The sequence below is a fragment of the Saccostrea cucullata genome, unplaced genomic scaffold (genome assembly GCF_032062105.1).
Source record: "Saccostrea cucullata isolate Sc308-1 unplaced genomic scaffold, CSIRO_AGI_Scuc_v1 ctg8490, whole genome shotgun sequence".
Taxonomy (NCBI): Eukaryota; Metazoa; Mollusca; class Bivalvia; order Ostreida; family Ostreidae; genus Saccostrea; species Saccostrea cuccullata.
Genome location: NW_026926601.1, coordinates 16,488 through 28,211, shown reverse-complemented (window position 1 = coordinate 28,211; position 11,724 = coordinate 16,488). Strand labels below are relative to the sequence as shown.

The 11,724-nt window shown below is 31.1% G+C and overlaps 1 protein-coding gene across 1 annotated transcript; it reads left to right on the top strand.

Moving 5' to 3' along the window:
* Positions 1 to 957: 957 nt before the first annotated feature.
* Positions 958 to 10,252, top strand: LOC134272209 (uncharacterized). Its single transcript, XM_062754456.1, has 12 exons — positions 958 to 1,175; positions 1,296 to 1,389; positions 1,760 to 1,839; positions 2,833 to 2,926; positions 3,944 to 3,968; positions 5,125 to 5,179; positions 6,510 to 6,607; positions 7,010 to 7,128; positions 7,236 to 7,301; positions 7,486 to 7,532; positions 8,219 to 8,370; positions 8,684 to 10,252. The coding sequence occupies exons 1-12, from the start codon at positions 1,057 to 1,059 to the stop codon at positions 8,902 to 8,904; spliced, it is 1,170 nt and encodes a 389-aa protein (XP_062610440.1). The 5' UTR covers positions 958 to 1,056; the 3' UTR covers positions 8,905 to 10,252.
* Positions 10,253 to 11,724: the final 1,472 nt, after the last annotated feature.

Here is an 11,724-nt window from a genome sequence, read left to right as displayed (position 1 = left end):
ACAGTACTTAATTGGAAACAAACTGTCATAAAACATTTTTGCAATGATTTATATTAACATTTAATGGTGCCTCATTCACATAACCTATAGAATCGTTCTCATCCAGTCTATCTAGCTATCACCACTTTCAGCATAATGATTTTACATCTTTTGCACTTCCCAGCATTCATGTACCTATTCTAAATGACAACCTGTTGACTGTCTGCCCCCTCAGCACAATGTAAACAAACCAATCGCTGCTTTTTTCTTTTATTACTGTAGACATGGTAGAGCTGAATATATCTGATATATCCATGTGCTTTTGTTTACCTCTCAGACTGTAATATATGCTTTATTTGTTGATTCCTTTGGAGAATATATATCTCATGAATAATGCACATTTGCATCTCAATGTTTTTTTTTTATTTATATGCCCTGTTCACACGGAGAGTTTAATTCGAATTAAACGTAAAGTTACTGCGAATTAGCTTCACTTAGCGTTCACACGGAGACTTTAATGCGCATTATTTTAATTCGAATTAGTTTACCGCACATTAAATTACTTTGCATTAGCTCCTTGTGAACGCAAAGTGAAGCTAGTTCAAATTAAATTCTGACGCATGCGTAATGGCAAAATTTAGTCAAATACCACTTGTCGGTGGTCAGCTATAGGTACTTGTGCTATTTTTGAGTGAAAAACCTAAGAAAATTTTGTTAATCATTAAAATGTGTATACAGACACTTTGCCATTATGTCAAATGGATCTGCTTCTGCATAAGGTGACGTGATTTGTAAATGACGTCATAATAGCCGTGTTTATGCCGGGCTGCTGAAGTAAAATTTTTAATTCGCATTAGTTTACTTCGCATTAGCTGTCGTGTAAACGCAATTTAATTCGCATTAGTTTGATTCGCGTTAGTTTACTTCGCATTAATTTACTGCGAATTAAACTCTCCGTGTGAACAGGGCATTAGTTCAACCTCAGTATTCAGGAAAAATTGGAAAATCCTCTAGGTGACAGACATGTTCTTATAATTACATGATATAAGCTGAACTGTAGATTATAAAATAAAATGAATGGAACTTTTTTTTTCATTTTTAGATATTCTTGAAAAGATAGAAGAATTGTTTTATAAGGGTTTTAACTACCGTTTAATCCATTATTTGATCCAGAGAAACCACAACTGTGATATAAGGTACTTGCAATACAAAATATTTAAACATATGTTCAGAAGTCTAGTTATGTATCATGAATTTTAACCAGATACATAAATCGTCATTCAGTGATGATGCTTTTTTGTGAATAAAATTTGCAGTTATAATTGCCTAACAAGAAAAGTTCTACCTAGACTTGGTTTGAAAAGGAGGCTTGCAGACATTGCTTTGGATGAAATATTTGATATTGCACAGGTATTAATTTTATTTCTTAGAAAATTGATTAATATAAAGGTGCGCATGCAGGTTAAATTTTTCTGTTTTTTTTTCTTTGTTGTTATAAAGTAGTTCTTTAATTAAAGTTTAGAACACAATGATTAACTTATTTGTTGAATGTTAATGTTTAAAAGATGTATTAAATTTGACATATTTTAGTGGAATTCATATTCCCTGTTGGTAAAATTACATAATGTACAATGACATGTATTTTAGAAGAAGAAGTGTACTATTAAATTCTGAAAATTATGCTAAAAACTTGCATATTTTAAAATACACATAAAGTTGTACAGAGATGCTTATCATCCATAACTCAGCAAACCTACTTGCAGTTTTCAATATTCTGTAGAGAGAAATACTGAATGGATGTTCAGGTGCTGAAAGTCTAAGAAGAGTAATAAAAATGAAACACCACCTGAATATTACCAGGTAAGTATGCAGCCAAATTCATTTTGTACAAACACAGATATTGCGAATTCATGGATATAGCAAAGTCATCTTGGATCCCCAGCTATGTAAATTTAATGAATTCCTAATACAGATAGAATGAATTTCGGTTATTGCGAAGTAATTTCATAGGTCCCAGTGACTTTGTTATAACTGAGTTTAACTGTACCGGTAATCAAGCTAGGTCAATCCATTCTTCCATCCATCATTCTATGAGTAAATACATCTAAACATGCAAATATTATGATGATATATTTACATTTACAATGTCTTTGTCCCAGATAAAATTACAAATAGTTAATGTACTTTATTTCTCCATCATTGTACTGGTTCATTGATAGGCACGGTTAAAATAAAATTACATGCAGGGCGGGACAAATAGAGACAAAAGTGGGGCCGAAGTTAGCCGAATCAAGAGAATGTAAAAGTAAGGATAACCGTCAGATTTTTTGATTTCATGACGATGATCAATCGATCGGCTTGTGTGATAATTTATGCATATGCAAAATATCACGCAAGCCAATAATTGATCACAATAAGAAATGAAAAATTAGGCAGTTATTCCTTAAATACTTTCATGTAAATAAGTTGAATCTGAATCATTGAGAAACATTTGATAAAAACACTATATTCCCATGAATGATTAAACCATGCCCTTTAATGCAATAGCATATAGCAACAGCATTAAGAAATGACAAAGGACGCTTCCAAAAATTGTTGACTGCATGGAATCTATAAGCATGTATATATTTATATTTCATGAACCATTCAGTAAATTATAATTAAATAGTCTTTCAGTAGAGAGTTATCAGTTATATTGAAAAATTTAACCCTTCAAAAACCATTGTTTAAGACTGGCTGAGCCTTGTTTGATGGCAGTTATCTTGGGTTCACGAGTTTTGATTTTGACCTCAGGAATAGACAATAGTTATAAAATTTTAATACATTAAATGAAATAAATGTTAAATAATGCAGGTCCATAGCAAGAGACATAGTTCATCTTTTGGATAAAGATGGGATAAACAGAAGGAAGCAGAGAAGACTGAGAAGAAGGCAATACTTTAGTAAGGTACAGACAGAAAAATCAGAGAAATTATGAAACATTGATCATTTCATTATTCATTAATGTATTAATTTCTTAAATGTGAATCAATTCAACACTTAAAACCTTGAAAAATATATGCAATGAAAAAAAGTGAAATATTATTGGTACATGTACTTTACAGCAGGTTAAAATGGCAATTGGAAAAGATAGCGACTTTGTTCAATTTGTATTAAATCAATATGGTTTGAATTCCTGGAAAGGAAATGTTCTACATTTTTTTTCCCCAGCAATGCAAGTGTTTGCCTTGCATCGTATGACATGTCTTTTCTGAACCTTATTAAATATAATGAAATATTGGATAAATACCAATTCAATTTGAAGTCCAAGCTTTAAATTGTTATGATTTCTGAATAATTTTATTTTCTCCCTGTTTTTTTCCTTTTCCCTACTAATAGTGGTGTTGTTGTGAACTGTTAGTATAACTATATAAATGTGTAACCCTTTTATTTTTGACTACATGTAAATGCTTTGATTTAAGGTAAGACAAAGTAATAAGCACAAGTAAATTTTAAATCTGTGTCCTTTGTGGGTAATTACTTTATGCGTCTACTGGATGGCACTATTAAATGTAAGTTCTAGAAATATATTTATCAATTAATCATTAAATAAATTTAGCTTTAAGAAGAAGAACAATTAAATTAATATGTGTAAGTGATTAAATTAACCCATAAACCTGCCAGTGGATTAATTTTTACCAAGATGGTCTACATTTGTTTCTCCTCTTTATTAATGACTGCTTTTATGTTTGCAATGAAACACAGAGAGAATTTAAGAATCTAATCAAAGACAACAGTACTGGGTAATATTTCAATTTATCATTATTTTTTTAAAAATTATTTACTATAGGATCAAATCACGGGGTTTTTATTTCTGCCAATATAGCCAATAGTATCTGGGACAATTTGTGCTATACGTACAATATGTATATGAAAGTTAGGGACAATTAATTATACAATATTTGTACAATGTGTATTTATATAGGGTCCAAATTTTGTGTGGCATTTGGGTAAGTGTAATATTGCCTTCCTATGGCTCATGAATGAAGAGTTAAATTCAACCCTGTTATTTTTGGAACTTTTATAATTTGATTAGATGTAGTAGGTTGTGTAATTTATTTTTAGCTCACGATTATGATGTCAAGATGTTATGCTTTACTGTTGGCATTGGCATTAGCGTCACATCGCTATAAAAGTTTTAGAAGCAAGTCCATTTGGAAAGTTTAATTCCTATCTAGACTAAATTTGCAGGGATAATGCATATATGGATGGACACTACCTGACTTGCTTTAGATGCTGGATCTGCTCTACCTTTTCAAGAAGAGTGACCAGGATAAAGTTTTTGGTGCAAGTCCATTCCCAATCAAATATAAGCCCTACCTGGACCAAACTTGCAGAAATGATACATCTAGGGATGGACACTATCATAATTGCTTCAGATGCACGATCTGACTTGCATTTCTCAGATGATTGACTAGGTTAATGTTTTTGAAGAAGGTTCATTTCTTTACATCAATCTAATTAAAATTAGATGTTAGATCCGTTTGCATACTCGCTACACTAACGTCTAACAACATCCCATAGAGGGTCCGGTCACGTCAGAGGTTATACATGTATTGATTTTGGAACAGCTGTAGACTTATTCGCTTCAACAATATACAATGATTTGGCAGGCGACAATTTGATTGGTTGATAGAATTTGACCTCAGATGTGACCCTCAATGGAATGTTGTTAAATGGTAGTGTAGCGAGTATGCAAGTGGATCTAACATCTAATTTTAATTAGATTGTCCTATACATGTAACTATAATCCCTACTTGGACCAAACTTGCATGGATACGCTACCTTTTCTGCTTCAGATTCTGGATTTGCCCTATATTTTCCAGAGTAGTTGATTTTAGCCATACTCTAACTTAGCATGGACGATGCTACTACGAATGGACGCTTAAAGACTTTTTGTAGATTGGAGCATCATTGTTTCATAAGTACACATTTTTTTCTTTTAGTAGACATCTGCCCTAAATGTCAGTCATGTCAATAAAAGATATTTGAAATAGGTTTGAAATGCTTAAAATTAAACAAATATATTAAATGGTTTAACTTTTTCTGAGACACCTGCAAGCAGAAATTAAACTGTAATTCCAAAACATGAAACTGCATTTATAGATGGATATGACAAATTAAAGCCATATGGTATAAGCATTCATGGATGCATTGATGGGTAACGTTATAACTTGATTTGTTGTTTTGTTTGATTTTAATTTAAATATTCCACTCTATTAATCAATGTATTCAAATACAATATGTTTTTCACAAAAAAGGGAATTTCATGTGGTTTTTACAGTTTCATATTTAAAACTTTAAATTTTCATTTGGACTGTATAATTGTAGACATATTGATTTTGAAGCATTTCCTTTTCAATTAATAATTTTTTTTTTTGGTGTGGTTTGATTTAAAGTGAGTTCTACATGGATTTCTCATAAAAGTATATTAATAATTTCTGAAATCAAAATTTTAACCCATTGCCTAGATACAAACAGAAACCATCAAAATTTTAATTTTTTTTTTAAACACTTTCTAGAAGCTTAAATGTGGTTTTCTAATTGGATTTTGTTCATCTGTCTGCTTGTCTGTCTGTAAACATTTAGTATTTCTCAAGAAAGCTGGACTGATTTTAATCATACATGCCCTTGGGTGAGGGAAGATAATTAGGTTTTGATGAAAATGCAGTGAATTAAAAAGATCTTCCTCTCAAGAACCACTGGACAAGATATCAAAGTTTTCTGAAATAGAGTTTGCGCATTATTTTCTTCATTGTAGTCTCTAGGGTTACCTTAAATCTGGAAATTTTTATGTCGATTTTATTTTGCGAATTTGGGTCAAAATGCTGTTGATTAATTTTTGCGTTTCAAAATCTTGCGAATGACCATTGCTTTGTTTACATTTTTCTTATTGGTGATTTAATTTTCTTATTGGTGATTTATTTTTAAGAAAAATATTTTTGCGAATGCAATGCACTCGCAAATTTGCTAAAAATTTATCTACAGCAAAATTTTCCAGAATTACGGTATAGTGGGACAAAATAGGTTATCAAAGTTTTACAATGGAAAATGTATGAAAACCTTGGAAGGAAAGCAGCATAGCCCAGCAATGATTAGTCATACTCAAATAGAAGCATTTCATATTTGACATTTTTTTGCCCCACCATGAATATCCCATTATATGGCCAAAGCATATATCATTTATTATGTCCGTCTTCTATCCTTTGCTCTTTCCAACCTTCCATTATGTTCTTCTGTCACACTTTGATAAGTTTTTTTAAAAATATCTTGTTTTAACTTTCATGAGAAAGACTTGATTTTATTTGTTTATTTTCAATCTTTCATCTGCTTTATTGCAAATGTTGTTTTAAATTATTGATGGGATCTACAATATTCACATAAATGGAAAACTTTCAATTACAAAATCTACTTGCTTATTTTGCATATACATGTTTGTAAGAGAAAAATATAGTGTCTTTCTGAGACCATACCACTTTGTATATTTAAAGATTTTCCCGGCAGTTAATATGGCTGGAAGCAGATGTGACTAATAAAAGACCAGAGGTTGTAGCCGAATACTTCCTGAATGCAGTGCATGCTATGAAAGGTATAGTGTCAGAATCACCAGGTACTATGTTTAAAGACAAGTTACAATAGCAAGTGCTTCAAGAAATAGCCACATAGCATCATTTTTGAAAGTGGGAGACCAGCCAGCCAAAAAAAAGAGGTAGCAGCCAACTTTTTCAATGCCAACCTCTTTCAGTACCAATTTTTTCGACCTACAATACTACATTTTCCTTATGTCACAAAAGGGGGGGGGATGTCAACCAGCCTTTCAATGAACATTTCCTATAGTATAAGTAATATTGGGATAAAAAGTGCTTCCCCCCTTGCTACGTGCCTGAGAAATGTCAATTGATTTCTCAAATTAATCCACCAAAATGTCAAAATACATGTTATGAATTTGAAGGCAGGCATATATTGATATTAACATATTTTGTCTTTTAAGGTTGTCCTCAAAAAATACGTGCTGATCCTGGTACAGAAAATGGAATCATAGCAACATTTCAATCATTTTTAAAGACAGATGCAAGTGCAGTATCTTTTGGAACTTCTACCGCAAATCAGGTTAGCATTGTACACCTCCAAAACGCACACAGATTACATTTTCTGGAAAGAGAACCTTTCATATGTCCAAGTTTAAATATTTTTTTTTTTACAAACATTAATTGTAGAGAATTGAAAGATTTTGGGGCATTTTAAGGCAAATGAAAGCAGATTTCTGGATTGATCATTTCAAAGTAAGTTATTGCTACATTTCAAAAATTAAAAAAAGTTTTTCTTCTTTTATTTATGGAAAACAAGTACTTAACTGACAAAAGTTACATTATACAGTGTATTAACTATGTATTTTGTTTATAGTTATATGTATGGCCATAGTAAATATAAAAAATACAAAAATATATCTTTGGAATTTACTATTAGGGATTGGTATATGAAGAACTGCTGGAAACAGGAAATCCTTTACATAAGTATGTATAGATTTAAAAAATATGTATACTTTGTGCTACGCTCACCTGACCAAGGATTTCAGATGAGCCTTCTTGAAAAGAAATATTAGATGTACAATTGTACATGTCTCTTTATTTTTTCTTGAATTAGAATGATACCCAAAATGATAATGTGTTTTCTATATATCTCTGTATTATTTACATTTTATAACTCCTAGTCGCGCTGCAAACATGATTCATATTTCAAAACTTTACTATTATTCTTTGGGTACGGAACAATAATGGAAGAGCCAATTTAACAGCTACATTCAATGTGAGCATTAAATTCCTATTTTCGGTCATTACATTGCACTTTTTTTCACGAAATTTTTTCATTTTTCTTGCAGAATTCAGTGTGCATGTTAAAATTCATAAAATCATGGGACACTATAATTTCTAAAATAACACTCTGACTTACATGTAGTGCAACTTCATGTATATAAGCATACACCTCGGTATATACATGTAGCCTTATAACTGAATTTGATCAAGTGAGGAAGGAAGTCTCTGAATTTTCATGTGACAGCGTGACTCAGATGACTCAGATGAGAGGGTTGGTCAAAGGTCACTTGCATACCTTTTTATTTAATGAATGAAATGCAAGTAAATGTTGCTGCTACTGAAGTGTAATTACCCATACTTATACATACATCAAATGCATTTTTTAGATCCTGTATACAGTTTGTTTATCTTCCACTCATAAAGAGAGATCTGAAAGATATAATGAATCAGTGGAATACCCATTCCATACGAAGACAGAAGCTGGGAGATACCTTGCATGGAATTCCAGAAGTATTGTTTCAAAACCCTGAAGTTGTTGGTATGAATAAATTATAAGCTATACCAGTAAAATTATTTGTGGCATCAGTGTTTGACAAACACTTCTAGTTTGAATTATTAAACATATTCCAAAAAATGCTTAGTATAAATACTTGCATGAAGACATTTATCTATATACATGATTTAGCAAATCTTACTTTGCTAAAAGTAATAGAAAAGGAAGCACATACATGAAAGGCATTAATTGTATATTCATTTGGTTCTTGTTTTTTATCCTTATGTACCAAAAGCTCACAAAAATGATTGAAAATGCATCATATGCAACTCTCTTAATTATTTTACTCATTTTTCAGGTGCGTCAAACTACTTACATGCTGTTCAGAGAGATGTTGTGACTGAGTTACAGAGACTTGTCAGAAATAATTTCAAGGAGATTGATGAGGATTTTGCTTCCGTAGCTTCATCTATTTTGTTGCATTATAATTTGCCTTTCCCAGTCAACATTACGAACATGACCTGTGCTCGCCATCTGTACATTTTTCTAAGCGAGTTCATGTCTCTTTTATTGAGTTGAAATAGTTATTATTGTGACATGTGTAGGAGAGCTAAAATGAACTTGTATATGTGATATATTTACTCGACTTTGCAGGATTTTACATCATTTGTGCTTTTCTTATAGTCAATAGGTAATTTATACTTTTAGCTACAAAAACAGTCAATTTTCAATGCTGTTTCTCAATATTTAATATAGAATGCAACCTCTGATCTAAAATAAGCAACTAGTAAATGATAGAACTGTTTATGAGGATTACAATTAAGGCATATTTAATTTTTTTTTTAGATTAGATTGTGTGCTTATATCTTTTTCTTCTCTAAAAGTACTAAAATATACCTGATTACATTAAAATTCAAGACCATTGCAATTCCATAAAGCTTTTGCTCCAAGACCCGGCCCCAAGATCATGAAACAAACTTAGACTTAGGTAATTCCACCCTCCTATGATGTCATAGATTTTCGCAAAAACTGTTTTTTAGTTTAAATTCATGCCTGATAGAACAATATCTTTAGGAGGAATGCTTTTCAATATGTGTACTTATAAATATTGTTAACAAAAAATTTTTTAAAAACGCATATTTTCTTAAAAAATGTTGACAAGGGCAATAACTCTTTCTCAGGTCTCTTCATTCAGACATTTTCTTTATTGTACTTCTAAAATAGTTTCCTGGATATTCACAATTCAAAAGTATTTTATATGTAGGAAATATTTAGGAACATTCAGCATCAGAATTATGCTTTTTAACGAGATTTACATATTTTTCATGATTCTGTTTACAAAAAATATGCGATTTTTTAGGTTGACATATACTTCTGCTTATTCATGTCTCCCATCTGTACAATTTTGTTTTTGTACTTTGAACCATTAGAATTGTGAGGGTGGAATTATCTTAAGTCAAATTTTCAATCTTGTATAAAATATTCATTAATTATGGAATTTAATTAGGAATTTGCAGATAACAACACTTCTGGGAAGCACTATTGAAAAAATATTTTAATTTTGGTATGCTTGACTTCTACAACATTTCATTCAAAAACAGATATTTTGACTTTAGCTTAGGATGCTTCATGATCTTGAGGCCCGGAGTAAGGAGACAAATTGTAATAGGAAATGAAAGTACTAAGTCTCAAATTTATGTTGATGATTAAAATGGAACAAAAAGTATAATCAATAAAAACTAGAGCGTTGCTTTAATTTCCCACATAAGAGTTGTGGCATATTACATGCAGTATAAGTATATGTGACTAGAGACAGACAAAGACAAAGTTATAATTATAGTTTATTGTTCATTTGAGAGAGAAAATTATTATAATAAACTGTAAAACTGTATTGGTAGAAAATTCTTTAATAAACTGTAAAACTGAATTTTGTTTCATGTCATGTACAGAGATTTACAAGGTTTTCTATAAGTGAAGTTTTTACAACAAGATTGGAATTGTGGGATAATAGAGATAAATAAGAACTGAGTAATAACAAGATAATGAGTATTTAAGAATTTTATTGACTTTATTAGGTCAAGGCTGTAAAAAAACTTGACAAATTCAGAAGAAAAACAGATTTTGTGTATTAATACATTTCACAAGATAATAATAGGAGGATTATGTTTTGGGCAGCTGTTGAGTAATCAGAGGTTTTGATTAAAGGGAGATAATTAAGTGTTATTTAGTTTTGGAACCACTGTGCCATACTTACCTTCCTGAGCTCATGTTGAGCTGTGTAACACAAGCCTTGCCATGAAAGATAAGATGATTCCTAAAGAGTTGGTAGAGGGATGGTCTCGGAGTGTCAAGTGTAGAGGACCCCATTACAATATGTTTAATTAAATATATGAAGTAAATATGTAATGATATTTTTTTGTTTGAAATCTCATTAAAAGACTTGTATGTTTGTGTTACTTGAAAAACACAGGCATGCCATTTTCATCAGTCAGTTGTTCTGATCAGTATCTGGAGAATCTTTTGATTGACTCTCATTTAACTTGTACACTAGTCCCACCCCCACCCTCTCCTGCATAAGTTAAAGCAGTATGAGCTGCAATTTTGAGAAATTGATTTTGCTGTTAAAATGTGTTATTATAATTAATTTGTATGTATATAATTTAAAACCTATGATCAATAAAACCAAATTAAAATTTTAAAAATGTTTCGGAAGAAATATTTCTGTACAATCAAATATATAGCATTACATGTAAATCAGAAATCAATATTGCACAGGACGAACGGTCAAACTATCCAAGTTATACAATGTTACTGTTATATATACAGGCAAAACTTAAAATATCAATGAAGAAAAGATATAAGATAACTATAGCTTTTATAAATTAATTGTATGATGACCTTACATTCAAGAATTAATATTCGTGTACACATTTTTAATTCAGACACATTTGTTAGATCAATGAATCCTACCTTGCTTGTTTGTTCATATAAACATCTTATCAGTGTATGAACATTGTAAGATGAGGTCAAGGTGACTTTCCATTTACCTTTGTGACCTATGCATAGTCATTTAATTGTCCCCCACTTTCGCGAAAGCGAGGGGACATTAAATCTCATTCGTCTGTCCATCCGTCACAAAAACTTGAACCTTGCCCTTAACTTTTGATTTAGTAGAGCTATGACTTTCTTATTTCACATGTTTATATATTCCTTATGACAAGACCTTTCTTTGGGTACCACCAAATTTGACCTTGGAGTTTGAATCACTTTTACACAAAAATTTTAAACTTTTACTAGGCCATAACTTTTGAACTGTAGATACTAGGACTTAAATATTTCACAAATGTATTTTTGTGGCAAGACCTTTCATTGGATACCAACAACTTTGACCATCTGACC